This window comes from Nipponia nippon, unplaced genomic scaffold (assembly GCF_047370975.1).
Source record: "Nipponia nippon isolate SJK-2023a ecotype South Korea unplaced genomic scaffold, ASM4737097v1 scaffold_8, whole genome shotgun sequence".
NCBI lineage: Eukaryota > Metazoa > Chordata > Aves > Pelecaniformes > Threskiornithidae > Nipponia > Nipponia nippon.
Genome location: NW_028262402.1, coordinates 14283865 through 14301569, shown reverse-complemented (window position 1 = coordinate 14301569; position 17705 = coordinate 14283865). Strand labels below are relative to the sequence as shown.

Genomic DNA, 17705 nt, shown 5'->3' with positions numbered 1-17705 from the left:
GCATCCTCTCCCTCCCGCTCTGGACAAGCCAGAGGAGCTGTAGGTTTTGCAAATGTCCAGTGATCAAACTATCTGATCAAATTACCATACTTAACTAACCAAAGAGGGTGTATGTATGTAAAGTGCAAAGACCCATGGCTGTTTAAGAGCCATATATCCGAGACCTTGCCGTTAAGCTCCATCTTACACTTCTGCTTGAAGTTAACCAAAATTACTAGGCCCATTTAAATCAATTGGTCTAGTCACAGCAATAAAGGCACCCATGTGAGAATATCTTTGCAGATGAAGGCACAGTTTTTACAGACATTAACCACAAAACCGTCCAAATGCTAGCTCCAAATAGATGCGTTGCACTGTGAGAAATCATAGCTACCATACCTGGAAGAACCAGGGTATCTAGGAAAAAACAGATCCCAAGGCATGATCGTGTTACTTAAAAATGCTAACTTTAAATGAATGAGCAGAACCACCACCACAAGTACCGCCAAACAACAAATGCCCACAACAAAAACACCAGAGCTATGGTGATTTGCTATGGAGCATACCAAAGAGAGCTCCTTCTTAGCTTTGTCTGGACAAAGAATTAGGTGAAAAGTGTCTATAAGTGTTTCCTCCAAGGTCTCAGGTTCCGTCATTTCTGTTATTTTCCAGACATCATCATCAGCCGTGTTTATGAAAGCAGTGCAAATGTATCCAGCACCAGCCTCCTCTAGATGGAAGAACCTCACCATTGACCCCATATTTAATTTGTAAGGCATCAAAGCTGTTTTGTTCATATTATTAGTATGGCTCCCAGTCTCTTCCTCAGCTTGCCATGGGGCCTGGAGTAGTCTTTAATGGCAAATGGGAGTTTGTCAAGAAACATTTTATGAAACTAAGCAAATGGACTGTATATGCGTATTTAGAAAAAAAAATATATTCAAAGGATTTTCTAAATCCTGCTGCAGCAGTGTCCTCCCTGAGAAGTATCTTCCTTGGAACTCACAGTGATCCATAGGATCCTGCAGAGAGTCTCAGGCTGGTGCCACCACCAACCTACTGCCCTCACTGTAGTGGTGGGTGCCTTGTTTGCTCTGCTCAAATCTCTACCATCTTGGCTGCAAGGAAACAGTAATTGCAAATCAAGAGATTTTTTTTACTGAAAGTAATTAGAAACAAGAACAGTTATAATACTAGCTGCTGAGAGCTAACCCCAGCTATGTCTTCATGCTATTATGCACAACAGGAACCACTTCCTTGTTCACACCACATGCTCATGAGAAGTCATATTAATGCTTCTGATTAAATAGCAGAAATTTCATTTAATGTTACATAAGGGACATTGTTTTGAGGTTTGGGTTTTTTTTTTTTTTTGAGAATACACAGTGTTGAGAGGCCTATGCTTGTAAGAAAATTAACTCTGAAGTGATTAGGTGCTCAGGGAGAAGGAAAGATGGAGAGGTGGAAGGTGAACCCAAGTCCCTAAGAATAAGATAAACAGAATGGTCTTTCACAACAGCAAGGGTGGCTGATCGGGCTTGCAAGGGAGTGAGAGAAGAGGAGAAGAGTCACTGAGTCTGTCTCACCTAGGGGAAGCAGTTTTTTAGTCCCAAGGAGCTATACCACCATGCCCTTGCAAGCCTGGGAGGCACCAAGCAGAGTTTGGCTGGCTGCTCCAGACCCATAGTAAGGAGCTCATCACCTTAAGCTGGTTTTAACCTGAAGAAATGTGATACATTAAGGGCTTGTGTCTGGCTTGGCCTTGGTTTGGAGGCTCCTGGTGGCTCTTGGCTTTGAGGCTAGATGAGGACCAGACCGTAAGCAGGGAGTTTTGTACTTCTGTTAATTCCAGAGGAGTATATGCTGCATGGTTAGGGTATGTGCTGATGCTTCCAAGACAAACAGACAAATGGTGCTATTGACTTGTAACACAAAGTATTTTATAAGCCTGTTACAGAAGCTCATTGATCTCAGAGCAATGGTGACTGGACTCTTAATAATAATGAAAAATGTTATATATCTATTAGACTTTCTCAAATTAGCTCCATGTCCTGCGTACCTGACTCCTTCTTTTACTGCTTAATGTGTAAGAAATCCTGTACTGTCAACACTGTCTGCGTGTACTAGCAAAGATGTTAGTGACTAAATAGAAGTTTATGGACTGCTTGTTTAACTGTACACTTTTACTTCAGACTAAGCCTGTTTGTGTAGTAACTTTTCTGATACTGTGCAAATGAACCAGAGAGAAATTGGAACCAGAAAAAAATGACAGTTTTGTTGTTACACTGTATTGTATTTGGGACCAATGTACCTGCTTGTGTGCTTGCATGGAAATGCTGATAAGCCATGAGAATATGCTTTGATAGTAGGAAGTCTATTTTTAATAAGTGGCTTGCATGACTGATCTGATGCTAAATAAACTAGTAAATCTAGAAATGCTTACATCTATTATTTGCTGACAGTAATGCTCAGCATAGGATAAGGAACAATAGTCGTCCTTATAGGGAGATGTATTGATGGGTGTTATCTGTTTATATAGCACAGCCTTGAATGAATTCCAACTTGGCGCAGCATTTCCCCTTCTCCTCTTCCCTCAAAACCTAAGCAGTTGGATAACAAACTAAATCTGTTATTAGTGGTAGAGTAGAGAACTAGGGGGCTGGAAAGACCTTTCTAAGGTTGTCCAGGTTATCCCTGTGCCCCAGGGAGGGTTATGTGAGATAGACGCTTGTCTCACTTGTTCTTAAAGACCTACAGTAATGAAGACAGTGCCACGTCCTTGTGCAATCTACCAAATTGTTTTGCCACTTTTATGACTGGAATTTATTTTATAAAGTTCTGAGTCTTTCTGTTGCAGTTAACAGTTTGTCTATCATGGTGATCTGTTTTCTGCAAACATTTCTTATGAATCCAAAGGTTATTAAAATGCTCTTTTGTTCAGCATCCTCCTTTCTCAGCAGCACAAACCAAGTCCTTACTCACAGGTCACGCACCCTGGATCTTTCATTGCTCTTCTTGCTTGCATACAGGTTTTCTGCCTGTAATTGACTGCTCTCTGTCTTGAATTATGTAGTCAAAAGCTATGTAGCCCAAAGCTGCACATGGTATCTGAGTAGAGGCTTTGGCAAGACGGAGATGTTGGAAGGATTTTTTGTTTCTCTGCTCTGTTTCCATATCTGTCATTTAGCACCCTCAGTGGTGTTCCCTCCTGCTCAGTTTGCCATGGGTGGCAACTGCCATGGGTCTTCAGAACACCTGCTTGGCCAGTTGGCCACTGTCTCATACTGGTGCAGCTTGTTATTCCTGCCACCTACAGCTCCTTAGGCTTGCAAACTGCTTGAATGCAGAGTCCCTTCACACCCTTTTGTGGGAGATGATTTTTCAAAACCCCTGAGGAATGTAAGAAATAAATGATTATAAGCTCTGCAAGACATTCTGCATGGTAACAGTGCTCCAGAAAAACTGTCTAATTTGGTGCTTCCATGGATGCTGCTGAATCTTTTCCCGGCTGAGGCAAGGCATAGCTTCTTACTACAGTTTCATGAGATCATCTTGTTCCCATCTCTAAAACAGAGTGAAAAAGGGCAGTGGAAAGTCAAACAGAGAGAAGAGGGCAAGAGTAGGAGCTGGGTCTTATGGACTTTGAGTTTCTCCTGCAGCTCAAGATTTTTGTGGTTTGGACTGACCCCTTAAAAATAGCGCATCAAACAGTGGTGTGGAAGCTCATGTTACAGCATAGCATTACACCGGTTTTATAGCAAGCTTGAGACAAACAGGAAAATGGGACATAAGAGAAAGAACTGACATGTCTGTAACCTGAGAGAACTCAGAGGGCCTGTCTGTAAGTTAGGATAGCTGGGGACTTAAACAAAACCATCCTGCCTCAACTAATAAAAATCTGCATTTCTGCTGATGCCTGGTGCAGTCTGCTGCTTTATAAAGCCCTGGGTTTTTGTAGTTCTGACATTCTTCTGAGCAGTTAAAACACTTTTTTCCTTGAACATGTTGTACATGTGCAAGTAAGTTTTTGTCTAAAATATCCAAGGATGCAGATGGTTTGGGAAATGATTCAATATTTTTACATGCATTGTGAATTCTCTATATTTTTATTTGACATTTAAAAAAAAAATATGCATGAAAGGCCTCTTCCCTCTTCCTCACTTCCTTTTTTTTCATTATCATACTCCCATTTCTTCGGGCAAGAGTCGTGTAGCGGGTAGAACATGTGGTTGGCATCAGGATTCCTTAATTTCTCTTCCACAAATGCTCAGTTTCCATGGTACAGGCTGGGAGACACACAGGCAGAACAGAAAGATGTTTTGCCTGTGTAGAGCATACACAAAACTTGATTCTTCATCTTGCCTGCTGTTTTGCACCAGGAGGTGTTGGTTCCTTATGATCCCAGAAAAAGGGAATCAGCCTCTGTAAAGTATCACTTAAAATGCTATTTATTAGAGCTAACACAATAAAGAAAGAGAGGGTAGTATAGATAATTTTGCATCCCCTCAAATGCTGGGAACCCTGAGTTGTGAGGCATGAAACAGCCCTCTGGCACAGCATGCTGTGCAGATCCTGCCAGTGGAAGGGTTACCCCATTTTTTTGTTACTCACGCTATTACAGGATTTTCTTACAACAATTCATCATTTCATTCATCAAACTACTTACTTTTTCTACTATCAAGCAGGAAGGACGTCCACACGAGAACGTCTCGCTGCACTGTCAGATGCAGGGAAAGCCATGCAGGGGGTGTAGCTGCTGGTACTGCGTGGCAGCTGCCTGTGGGCTCCTCTGCTATCGTTAGCTGGATAAGTTTATGCTGCAGCCAGGGAACCTGCCCTGCACGGGCCTGGCCCAGCTCGGGTTAACTGCTGTGTGGGTCACTAACTCCTCCATGTACAACAGTCTTCTGGTGAAGATTACTACACCTGCTGGTCTTGGGAAACTTTCAGCATCTCAACTCTAATGGGCTGTGTTTCTGTACAGATGTTCATGTTTTAATTGTATCTTTTAAATTAGCCTGATTGGTTGAGACAGAGAGACCATGAAATTCGGCAGAGATGCCTGTGCATGTAGGGGCTCCATGCCTAATCCTGTATGCATAAGAGATGCTGGTTTGTAGGGACATTCCTCACGCTCCAGTGAACAGGCATGCTGTGATATCTTCTTCCTCCTCCAAATTGTGAGGAGCTCAAAATGCTGTTAAGGCATACAGACGAGGAGGGATTATGGTACCCAAATATCAAAGTACTCATGTTTGCAACTGCTCAGATGCACCCTCTTGAGCATTGTCCTGCCTCCCCAGTGAGCCTTGGACCTTCAATTAGTAACACCAACACGCTAGCCACAATGCGGTGTGATTGGAACCCAAATTAAAGGCAGCACTCAGACGGACACCCTGAGAAAGTCAGGGAATCTTACTTAGGATAGTAACTTGCTCCCTAGGGTCACAACCTGACTAAGAGCTGGGTCGGTGCTGGCAGGCAGCTCAGCAGCCCCAGGTACAGAGCTCAGGAAATACTTTCTATCAGGCACCCCAGGGCACAGCCAAACTGGTCCACAGAAGGCCTGAGCAAGGGCAGTTTCTGATTACACTTTGGGTAATAACTGATCTTCTGATAGCTCCATTTATGTTGCCTGTATCAAAGATATATTTTCAAGGGTCATTAGGCAGTCATACTGGCTTGACTCACTGAATGAGAAATTTTAAAAGAAAATCACTCTGGAAGTGACAGTTCTGGATAACGTGTTGGGATTTGGGGCACCTTAACACAGGTGCCCAAGCAAGGGTATGTGACATCTCTTATTGTGTGGGTCAGCTGTGAAGCGTTCATAGACATCTCCTGTCATCATCTGTGCCTGTTTTCTCCCCGCTAGTGGCACAATCTCAGGGAAGGTTAACCCCACAATAATCAGTCCTTGTACTGTATAACTGAGTCACCACCACAGCTCAGTGGGGACTGGAAAGGGCAGAACATATTGCAAACTTTAAATTATGGTCTAGGACTTCAGGATATATTCCTTCCTAGAGAACATTTAATCTTTAGTGTAGATTTTATTATTATTCTCTCCCATCTTCATCTTCTCTCTCACCAGGAAATGGGTTTAAACACCACAATTTTTCTTAATAATTCTAATTAATGTCCTCACTCATTTTCTGAAGATCTGAAGTGGCCTCTGTACCTATTTCTACCCCACTTTGCAGGAGGTGACATGATACATGCCCTGCGTGCTGTATCTCAGAGGTCACAGTTCCTTAGAAAAGCAACAGGAGAGGGCTGCAGCTCCTTGCTCTGAAGTCAAATGCTACAGAACTCTCCTGCCTTTATGTAGGCTTAGTAAGAGAAACATGGAAACCTAAGATACAGGCATTTTCTTCCTTGGTTTCTGTAGGTGCTAATTAAATACATGTCAAAATACATGTTGCAGCATGCTTTATAACCCTCATGTACGTCTATATGCATTTTGCAAGATGCTGCATGCTCATATGTTTTGGATTAACATAATTTTGATGGTTAATAAACCATTTCTTAAACTTGCTAAAAGGTAATACTCAGATTAAACTAATAAAGTTCTGCAGCAATCATGGGCTAATTACAAGAAAAATATATCTTTTTAGAATTTAAGCTTTGAGAGAATCCTATTTCTACTGTTTTCAAGAGATTTCAATTTAGCAGAAATCTCAGTTGTGCATCTTCCTAGGCCTAAATCACATTTCTAAGTAAAGATAGGCTTTTTGATGTTTAAATTTAAGGAGATGAATTGATAGCATTAGAGATCACCAGGCAGCTGGAGATTAACTACTTCATCAGACGTAACTCCCCAAAAAATAACTGAATGCTACATTTGCCTGCACAAGTATAGAAAAAGCTACATCATGAGTCTGTTGGAATCCATGTCTTAATTTATTCTGTAATTGCATACAAAATATAAATACAATTCTCTTAAGTGCTGAACACAGTTAAAACCACTGTTAAGATAGATTGACTTTGACTTTCTGAACATAGGCACAACTTGACTGGTTTCAATAGAACTATGGCTACTTTTACAGCAATGAACCTCCTAGGTTGAATCACCAGCTCACACCATCGAAATAGTTCTGGTTATTTATGATTATTGGAGGAATTATACACTTTTTTCACATCTTACAAATTCACCACGTTTCATGTGTATAAATTCATCACTTTTGAGATGAGGGCTTGTGTTGTTCCCAGAGCATGTATCTGAACTACCGGTCCACCATGCAGCAGGCTGTGGTAGACTATCCTGGACTGCCCCCATATTGAACTTAGCCCAATCTCTATCTTCTGCATATGTAAAATAAGGAGCACAGCTACAGGCAAGGTCAATGCTGGAGGTTTTAGATGAAGAACAGAAGCCAAACATGAATTTTTTTTTATCTTTAGCCACCCTTCCCGTCCACACACAGAGCATGTAGTTAAAGTGCCAAAGATTAGACTGTCATATTGCCTAAACCCCTGAAAAAGTTTTTAAAAAAAATACTAGTCATATAAAAATAATTTTGATGTGTCTATTTATATGCCATTTCCCTAGCAAAAACTGCTCTCTGCTATTCTTGGGCACCTCACTCAGAAGTCGCTTCCAGATAACTGTATTCCAGCTTGACTGAAACACTCTTAAGTACTGGCAAACCTCACAAACTTGCAGATATTCTGGTGCTGTGAGGACGAGAGAAATCTATAGTAGGTAATTTACTTTTTCTCCCACTACCTTCTACCAAGCAAAACATGGGCTCCTGCACTTTGTCCTTTCAACTGCTTTCCTGTTAGGACTGTCTTTGCTTCATCTAGATTGTCCACTAACTTAGGAGGAAAACAATGCCTGTGGGAAAAGAGGTTCTGATCGAATGAGTACTTGATTTTGTGGCTTTCTTGGTTCTGAATGTAGTCTGGTTAAAGAACAGCTCTGCTTCAAGACTTAACACTCCTCTCAATCCTTAGCTATACAAAAAGAAAGTAAGTTTTGGTTTCAAACAAATACAACACACTAGGAAACTTGACATCTGTATTACTCTATAGCTGAACTGCTTGCAATAATGACTGTAGGGGTATCAGGTATGCATTGCTTCAGCAGCATGATCAGCACACATTGTCAATCATTGCACTCCTAAATCAGAAACATTTTTAGAAGTGTGAGATTCCCCAAAATAAATCCTTAAAATTTGTTAGCACCTTCTGTGATTTCTCCTCATCTGGAAACTATGCTCTTTTATTGATAAAAAAAAAAAAAAATCTGCCTCCATTCTCTGTCTCTGGTAGTCTCTACTCTTATTATTCACTTGAATATTCAGACTCATTGGCAGAAGCAATAGCTTACGTCTGTTAAAACACACAAAGCCAGTTTAATCAGTGTTTAAGGAACAAATTGCTATAACACAAAGTAGAAGACCCAGTGTGCTTTCAGAAACTTTACTCTCATTCACAAATTCTTTCCATCTCTAGGCCTGCTACTGAAAACAAATCTGGTGATAAAAAGCAAACCTGTGTGGAGAAATTTTTATAAAAAACATCATCATACTTAAAATACACTAGGAATTTTCTTCCATTTAAAGACAAGTCTTCTTTCTTCAACTCCTCTGTACTTCATCAGCCTATCTTCACTGAAAGCATAAAAAGCCGTTTCACTTGACTCTAAATAAGGATAGATACTCTAGGGGCATTAGAGCCCTTATAACCTGTGTTTGGAACAGGGACCTCTTAATCTTTTCTGCAGTGCCTAGTGTTGTACAAACATAATTCTGTAAGTGTCTTGTGCTCCTTTTGACCCATTTCTCCAGCACTTCAGTGCCTCTGTGCAGATTTAAACTGGGCTTTTTACAGAGCAATGGAATATTTTTCTCTATATACGTCTGTATCACAATCCCTCAATTAGTCAGTCCCAGTGGTTTTAAAAAAAGAAGACATGAATATGCAGATTCACTATATATGTAGTTGTTACAACTGGGGAGAACAAAGAGGGTACACTTCACACAGCTTTCTCTATAATGATGTCAACATTCACCCCACAGAGCAGTATTGCTAGGGTTTTACATACTTGCCCCAGCACCAGTACTACAAAGGAGTGGACCCTAGCATTTAGGAAAAAGTGTGTCTGTGGACACTGATTCCTTAGTGTCCTTGGTGGTGCAAGATCACCTTATGAACTTCCAGCACTGCGGGGGAAACAAGGAAGGTAGAAAAGATGGGAAGCGTAACCAAGGGTTTAAAGGGAACTGCAGAATATACAAAACCGAACAGGGAATTGACATTTTCTGCCTACGAAGACACCGAAGGCTGTTTGATGCCATTGTTTTTAAGTGTCTTAAGCAGTACTAAATGCCTTAATACATGAAGCACGTTGGGAAAGCCCTCACTATATTTGGTGTCATGTTTTTTCTACCTCTCCACTTGAGCAATGAGAAAGAAAACTCCTCACTGTTCAGAGTTCAGCTACAGTGGCCAGTTTCCAAAGAGCCAATATTGCAGGGGAACAACTTTAATCTGATTTTTTTTTCCTAAGAGTCCATTATCAGACCTTGGATTGTATGTATAGAACTGGCCGCAAAATATCAGGGTTCCAAGGTACCTTCCCAAATTACTATGCAGCTAAACTTGCCTCTACTAGCACTGGTAAAGCATACGGATAATTACAATCTCACCTGAGCAAATGATGCATGCCAACATTAAAAGCTTAATGTCAGGTTTTAAACAGAATTGAGGTCCTAACAGCACAGACAGTAATCTTTCGAAAGCCTCTGCCATGTATCTGTCTGCATCACTGGGTGGATAAATATCCTTAAAAATCTGACCCTCCATCCTCCAGCAGATCTGAGCAACTCTGCAGTGTGAGCTTTGGCCTTCAGTTACTCATGTTTTAATATGCTCATTTCATTTATTGCAAAGATCAATATAGGGTTATTACCACAGAACACTCCAGTGCGCTGTACCAGCATGACGGCAGTCTGTGCTGTTGTGGCTACACCAGTGTCTATACCTGAAGCAAGTTAGTGGTCCTTTCTGTTGCTTTAGTAATTCCAGGTTTTCCAGTTAAGGAAGACACAAAAAAACCCCACACACAATTACATGCAAATTTAAGTAAAAAATTCTTTAGAAGTGCAGAGTATCACAGAAGATCCATTGGAAGTTTGCTATTTTGACAACTGTGTGATTAAAAGCGCACTAAAAACTATGGAAAAACACCTGATGACTTAAATGAGCTTTGGATCAGCTGTAAGGGCATTTCTTTATCTATGCACTGAGACTGTTATATATAACAGTCAATTAATTTACAGTTACAATATCAAAGAAATGCCAATAATGAATACGTATTTTTGCCAACAAGAGCGAATAGCTTTCTTATGAATAGTATAATTTAACAACTTAGCTATGTAATATCCCTACAAGAAATCAAAGCAATTTTTTTAAAACAAATTACAGATGCACCTGTACAAACTACATAAATGAAAAATTTTAAGTAAATATAAAAATATATATATTACAAAATCACATCTTCAATGAGATCCTGCCTGTACAGCGACCTGCACCTGCAAAATCCTGAGTTCATGCTGCATTTTTCAAGCCCACACACACCCCTTGTGTTTTCTGCCTAGCAAGCCAGAGGTTTATAGATTCAGACTACTCCTCACACAGCTGCAGAGTGTTGAGCAGGACACAGAATCTCACGCCATGAATTAGGAATGTATGCTAAGCATCACATCAAAAAGTACTTGGTAAAGTTGTTTGGATCCCTCTACATAAAGGTGCAGGAACAATGTTACTCACCTCTTAACTCAGTAGCTAACCTATGCTAAGCTAAACAATATAATTTGATTGCAAGAAACGCATGGGCTTTTACGTCACTGTTTGTCTATGTTTTCAGTGCCTTTTTGAGGTCAGAGTAGAAATTGGCCAGGGTACTAGACATGGCAGTGTCTACTGCAGATTGTGGTAGCATCCCTCGCAGTTCAGTCTGAATATAGCCTGTCAAAAGGCTGTGGCTAGGATAGTCCTTGAGAGGGATGCAGAACCAACCACAAGGGTGATTGAATCCACGGACAAAATTAGGTCTCACCTCTCCATAGTCTAGGCTTATACCTATCAAGGAAAACAAACAAAAAAAGTAAAATTAATTTGAGACAGATAAAAAATAAAGATGCAGTAAATTTAAAATGTTCATGTTTCTGCTCTGGGAATTCACTAGAAGTGACAGACACACTTCAAGTTTCTGGGTACTTTCATGCATGAAAGTTGTCTGCTCTTCATCCAAACTCCACAACAGACAAGCAGAACTTGATAAGCAGAAATTCTGACATTAAAAAGACATTCCTCCTATTTACTACCAAGCTGTTACTCCACTCAGTTTGCTGTAAGAGCTGAGTCAGAGGACTCAACTTGTCTCTACCACTCCTGTCCCACAGTTGGCATAAATGAAACTTGGCACACAGGGATGACTCATGGGTAAACCAGTAACCTGTACACTTCTTTAAATCTGTAAAATGTTAAAATACCTTTGAAATACTTGTTGGAGACCATCTTACACCATTTTTGAATGCTTACTGCAGAACTAAACTTAATTTGAATAAAATCTTAAGCCAAGCAGCTGTGGCAAAATAAGAATTAAACAGAGGTTAAGTGGTGCCTTACCACATGTTAGAAGCCCATCTTCATAGCTTGTAGTGTAAGAGAAATCAACAAACTCCCTTGGTGCTATGATGTTCCAGAGCTGGCCAGCAGTGGTGTAGCGCATCACACAGCAGTTCTTGTTGAGTGACAGAATGAGGAGGGTAAAAAACAAAAATATCTTAGTATAATGAATACAGGGAAATTTATCCTTATAGGCAGCTAGCCTTTCCCACAAAGATCGTAGCCTATGTCAACTACGTTGTGCAAATAACTTCAGTGAGGTCTGAATGGCTGTGTCGTTTTCAGTCTAAATGCTGGAAGTTTGTAAGGACTTGCAGTCTGCAGCTGGAAGCTGCAGGAGCTGAGAATATCTGGCACCTTTAAAGCATACTGACTAAAACTACAGAACTCTGTCATGCTTGGGAACTGAAAGCCATATGGCTTTCATGCGGCTTAACCACTACTTAGCAAGTCTGAAACGAACCATGAATGATTTGTATGAGGCCTCTCTCAGGACTAAGATGCTCTGTCAAGTACTTTTAATCCACCAAGTGAAAAATAAAACAGAATGCAAACAAATCTTCAAAATAGGCTTTCTTATAAAACAATAGAGTTTGTATAAATTTTAGGGAATAATTAGCAAAAATACCTTGCCACACAAATCTTCCTTAACAGACAGAACAAAAGACAATCCACGTTTAGGACAGATGTCCACAGGGTTTTGAAGTCTTACTGAATGTCCCCAGTAACCACAGGAAGGCTACTAGCTCTTCTGTAATCAACTTCAAACCTACTTTTCTTTAGGAAGTCCTGCCCCTCAGTGTGAACTACTTTGGCTCCCAGCACAAAGCCCTGCCATACAGTGAAGTCAGTCTTTTAGGAGGAGGGAGAGGTTGCAGCTTCTGTACGTGTGGATTATTAATACTTACAATTTTGTCTGTTGTGGAACAGAAGAAAACAAGCTGTATGAAAAGGCTTTGCTGTATAAAATATTACACTGCAACTCTCTATGTTAATTTTATCAGAGGCTACCAGAGCTCCCACGTCCAACAGAATCATCACCAACCAAGTTTTACTCCTTTATTTTTAGCATTGATGGAAAGCTGAACTTCAAGCTTCAGAATAGGACTGTGCAGCCAGAAAGCCTCATCTGAGGCCAGCCACAGCATGTACAGACAATATCCCATGTGAATGCAGAAACCAGGCAGAAGAACGTTAGTATTTGTTGGAACAACTGCTCTGCTGTACTGTTAAATTCACATATGCATCTATACACATTTCCCTTAAGAATCTAAACAAGTTTTCACCTCTTCAAACGTTTCCATGATGTCCATTGTAGTCATTAAGCTGTCCCAGTCTAGCCTATAAGGTCCAGGCCGAATATGATCCACTATTCTGTTAGTAACATCTTCCACCACTCCTTGAGCTTTGTAGCTAGAGAAACATATGTTTACATTTAAAAATGAGAAATTCTTTATAAATATTCCTTTAATTTGCAACAGCACACTTACTGTAATACGTTATAGCACCTGGAGTTATGGTCAGTGGGCAATTGTATCAGAAAGACAGTACTGAAAAAGACCTATGAGTGCATCTATGCGCCTCTGCAATAAATGTTACTCTGAGAAGCTTTGTCCTTATGCTGCAGTCAGTATTTTGTAAATGGCAAACTCTTTCCTCAGATAAAAATCATCATGTTTATTTCTTTAACAACTTGGTATTTTGCTGCTCTTGCTGGAGGAGCAAGGGAGTCCACCAGGGACAAGCAAAGCTAAAAGCAAAAAGAAAGGAGTGCAGGGGTACAATCGGAAAAACATGTTTCTTAAAGTAGAAGTAACAGTAGTAAGAGCAAGCTAAAGAGAAACTACGTTATGCTTTGGCGGTGTATTAGAGTCCAAAATAAAATAATTTGGTATAAGACATTACAGAACATTCATTTGTTATCAGATATTTTTCGCAGACACCAGAGATTTTGTTTACTTAAGTTACCAGGCCTCTGGCTCCTGAAGCAGAAGAATCCATCAAAACCATTATTTTCAAAATACTTCTTATCCATTAAGCTGTTCTTATTAACAGTAGGTAACTAGTCAAGCAACACATTAATCTATTCACTTGCACAGTTCACCCATACTCACTGACAGTTAGCTGGCTGGAGCCAATCTCAGCTGTATACTCAGAACTGGAGGACGACATGAACATGCCAGTGGCTTCTAGGTAGGTATTTGGAAAGTTGTTCCAAGTGTCCTTTATTAAACCAGGTGTATACACAACCCTGCAGTCTTCATCTGCACACAGCAGCCACTGCCCTCTTGGCAGTGGTTCCAGTTACACCTGTTGTTGATGCCCGTGCGCCTGTGGCTCTGTACAGAGTCAGCAGACTCTTGGTCTCTGGGGTCATCAGCTCTTGCAGATTTAATAGGATTTAAATTCCACAGAGCATATCAGTCTTTGAGATGCTTTCAAACACTACCTTTTTGCGTGACTTTTCCTTTCTTTCAAGTGCTGTTTTTGAGTAACTATTTTTCTACCTAAACCTACAGATACCAACAGAACCCAGTGACAGAAACTCACACACAGGAAGCACCTTTATGTCACACATCCTTCCCACAACTACATGGTTGATATTTTACACTACTGTAGCTGCATAGTCACTGTGACAGTCCAAGCACTGACACTTCAGACCTACTGAACCTGGACTTGATTTTGTGGTTTGCATACCACCATTCTAAAAGGTCTGGCATATGTTGTTGCCCACTTCAGCCAATGCGAGTTTTGTGGTGTGTTCCACAGTTTTCAGTGTTCGTTGTTGTAGACACCATGCAACACTAAAGCATTAAGATATAATACTAAAAAGAAATGGTATAGGCACCCTACATGATCCACTTAGCTTCTCATGTGGAGAATCTGTGTAGGTGAAGGCTGTAGAATCCACAGCTGTCATTTCTAAATTCTATAAAACACATTTGTGGAACCTTAAAAATGTATCTGCTCTGCAGGCAAACTTACAGGTATCCACTGAATTCCTCTGATGGTTTACGCCACACAGTTGCATCTTTCTGAAAGAATACAGAAGATATGATGTTAATTGTCACTTACATACAATTCTAAGATGGCCAGAAAATGCCTCAATTTTTCTCAAGGAAAGCAAAAGACTTTACCATTAACTATGGTTCACCCCAAAGTGCTCACTGACCTGAGCACTTTTGTACACTTTTCTTAAGAAGATAAGCAGGTGTTTCAGACACCTTTTGCTTGTCATCTTCCATTCTTTCAAAAAATCAGTCAATTGCCTTTCTCAGTGTCAAATGCTAGAAGTCTGCACAGAAATAGGGCATGGCAGGCCAAGCCAGTTTTCTAGAAAAACACATAGAACAATGGAACCACATTACTAGGTAAAGCCTTTCAATTAAAAGGCAACTAGAAAACCATTATCTGGACGCTATCTAGACAGGAAGACCACACAACTTCTGCTTGCACTTCTGTAACACATGACCAAGCAGATGTGTGCAGGAGGTGCTGACACTGGCGGACAAGAAAGCTTAAGTTATCCTTCTTTCCTAGATGCCTGACTAGGAGTGTCTCGCAAGCAGTAGGCTATTTATTTTAAAGTTAGCCAGAGAAAATAAAGAAAACAGTATCTTCTGATTTTTATCTAACTATAAAATGGAACCTCTATACAAAATCTCTTAATTTTGGTGTTCAAGAGAGTGCCATATGGCACCTTTTTATTTGGAGTCATGATTGTGTAAGCACAAAGGACCAAATGTCCTGAAGAACAGTAACCTAAGCACTGCACACAGAACTGTTGAGTATATTTAGGGGCAAAACACATCTCCCCGGCATATAGCTAAAGCTCTGAATTTCTTTTTCATGGCACAGTATCAAAATACAAGGAAGAAAGGAAGTCCAAGTGGAAATTTTACAGGGGTAAAATCTGGGGAATAACATGATCTGAAACACTGAAATTCACATAACTTCCTAAATGAAAATAATGGTGTAGGTGTAAGACTCAGCATTTAGCAGAGCAGAGGTGGTGTAGGTGTTTTGCAAGAGTGAAAGGCTTGGATGCTCTGTTCCCTTCAAGAAAGTGAATTTTTTAATTCTGCAAATAATCAAGTTACATTTGGAACACTTGATCCTCTCTTATCAATGTCTGCTCACACATTAGAGAATTGGGTTCTCTGTCATGGAAGGAAACTTCTGGTAACATGGGGGCTCTGAAGGCAATGGAAACATGAAGCAATATGAGAAAAAGAATTGAGAATGATCTCACTTTTTAAGAGGAAGACATTTGGAAGGTGAAGCATGATGGGTTCAAGCATTATAGACAGAAGAGATTCCAGAGGCTGGCAGAGCCTGCCTGCAGGCTGTGGTTGGTTTGCTAGAAAGAACAAGCGAACATCTTGTAACACTGCTAGTGCTAACAGCATTTCAAATTTTCCTTTAAGAAAAGCCTATAGTCCTACACACGTAGGATTCTTCTGTGAGACGCTTCCCTGGAAGCCGGTAGAACGAACGACAGCGTATGTCTGTAGACAGGAAAAAGACATTCTGTCAACCAAAGCTGTGCTATCCTACAAGGGCGGTTTCACTGGGCCTCTGATATCAAAGTCCTGCAAGATTGTTTCCCGCTCGTTACACACGGCCTAACGAGCCGTTCGCCTCCCCACCCCCCCCCCCCCGCCAGGTGACCCGCAGCTTCCCTGAGAGAACCAACCGGGCCGCAGGCACGAAGCCGCCCACACCACTCACGGTTTTCTTCGCAACCCGCCACTCGCTGTCTGCGATGCTGTGGTACTGAACCAGAGTGTTCCGCAGCTTCGTAGCCAGGGGTGCTGAATTCGGCAGGAGATCCATTTGCTTTCCGCCTGCGTAAAGATATCCGTTACACGGGCGGGCGCCACGTCAGGGACGCCGACAACGGCACGACTCATTCAAATCTACGCACTTTGAACACAGAGAACGGGAATCACCGCCCACCCCGCCCCACCCCACCCCACCCCACCCCACCCCACCCCACCCCATCCCATCCCATCCCATCCCATCCCATCCCATCCCATCCCATCCCATCCCATCCCATCCCATCCCATCCCCCGGCCCCGGCCCCGGCCCCGGCCCCGGCCCCGGCCCCGGCCCCGGCCCCGGCCCCGGCGCCCCGCGCTCACCTGCGGCCCTGGCCGCCTCCCCCGCTGGCGGCACCGCCGGCCGGCCCAGCAGCCTAACGGCCGATGCCGGCAGCCAATGAGAGAGCAGCCGGCTTCGCGGCGCAGCCAATGGAGACGCGATCCGCCGAGAATGGGGGAGGGGTCGCGCCGCCTTCTCGTATCACGCGAACTCTCGACATGTCACCGGCGTGTCGTCACGAGCTGGAGGCAGGAGGGCGCCCTCCCGTTCGCTGCTGCGGGGGAAGGAGGGCGCCCTGATTGGGTGGAGGGAGTGGAGTGATGGCAGGGGGCGGGGTTAAGCCCGGCGGGGCCGCGGACGCGCCGCGGGGCCTGGCCTGCTCTCAGCGGGGCGGCGCGGCGGGCCTGCGCCGGGCGGCCGCTGTCCCGGTGACACCGGGGTGGCCGCGGCCGGCCGCGGTGACAGCGCGTTACCACAGCGTCGCTGTGCCTGCGTGGGAGCAGGCCGAGCCGCAGCCACCAGAGCAGGCCGAGCCGCAGCCACCAGGCCGGGTCTGTTCCAGGGCTCGTCTTCTCACGTGTGGCCTGCTGCTGTCGTTGTAAAGGCTTTTTTACTGTGACTTTGTAAAGGTTTACGCAGGGTGGCAGCTTTCCAGGGGAGACCTTATTGCTCTCTACAACTGCCTGAAAGGAGGCTGTACCTAGGTGGGGGTCGGTCTCTTCTCCCCAGTAACAAGTGATAGGACAAGAGGAAACGGCCTCAAGCTGCGCCGGGGGAGGTTTAGGTTGGATATTAGGAAAAATTTCTTCACCGAAAGGGTAGTCAGGCACTGGCACAGGCTGCCCAGGGAAGTGGTTGAGTCCCCATCCCTGGAGACAGGGTAGATGCTGCGCTTAGGTTTAGTGGTGGACTAGGCAGTGCTAGGTCAACAGCTGGACTTGATGATCTTGAAGGTCTTTTCCAACCTAAACAGTTCTATGATT

The 17705-nt window shown here is 42.6% G+C and overlaps 1 protein-coding gene across 5 annotated transcripts; it reads right to left on the bottom strand.

Annotated features, from left to right (window-relative positions):
- Positions 1–6859: 6859 nt before the first annotated feature.
- On the bottom strand, positions 6860–16925 carry STARD4 (StAR related lipid transfer domain containing 4). 5 transcript variants are annotated; one of them, XM_087742537.1, is made up of 8 exons: positions 16351–16471; positions 16069–16127; positions 15872–15979; positions 14792–14952; positions 14605–14654; positions 12906–13032; positions 11620–11734; positions 6860–11070 (listed from the first exon to the last, which is right to left on the bottom strand). In XM_087742537.1, exons 4-8 carry the CDS (start codon positions 14855–14857, stop codon positions 10844–10846), a joined length of 585 nt encoding a protein of 194 aa, XP_087598663.1. In that variant the 5' UTR covers positions 14858–14952; positions 15872–15979; positions 16069–16127; positions 16351–16471; the 3' UTR covers positions 6860–10843. The 5 variants fall into 5 exon arrangements, with proteins under 5 accessions (XP_087598663.1, XP_087598664.1, XP_087598666.1 ...); XM_087742538.1 differs by lacking the exon at positions 16069–16127 and having other exon boundaries at positions 16351–16466; XM_087742540.1 differs by lacking the exons at positions 14792–14952; positions 15872–15979; positions 16069–16127 and adding an exon at positions 16764–16925 and having other exon boundaries at positions 16351–16458.
- Between the last annotated feature and the right edge of the window lie 780 nt (positions 16926–17705).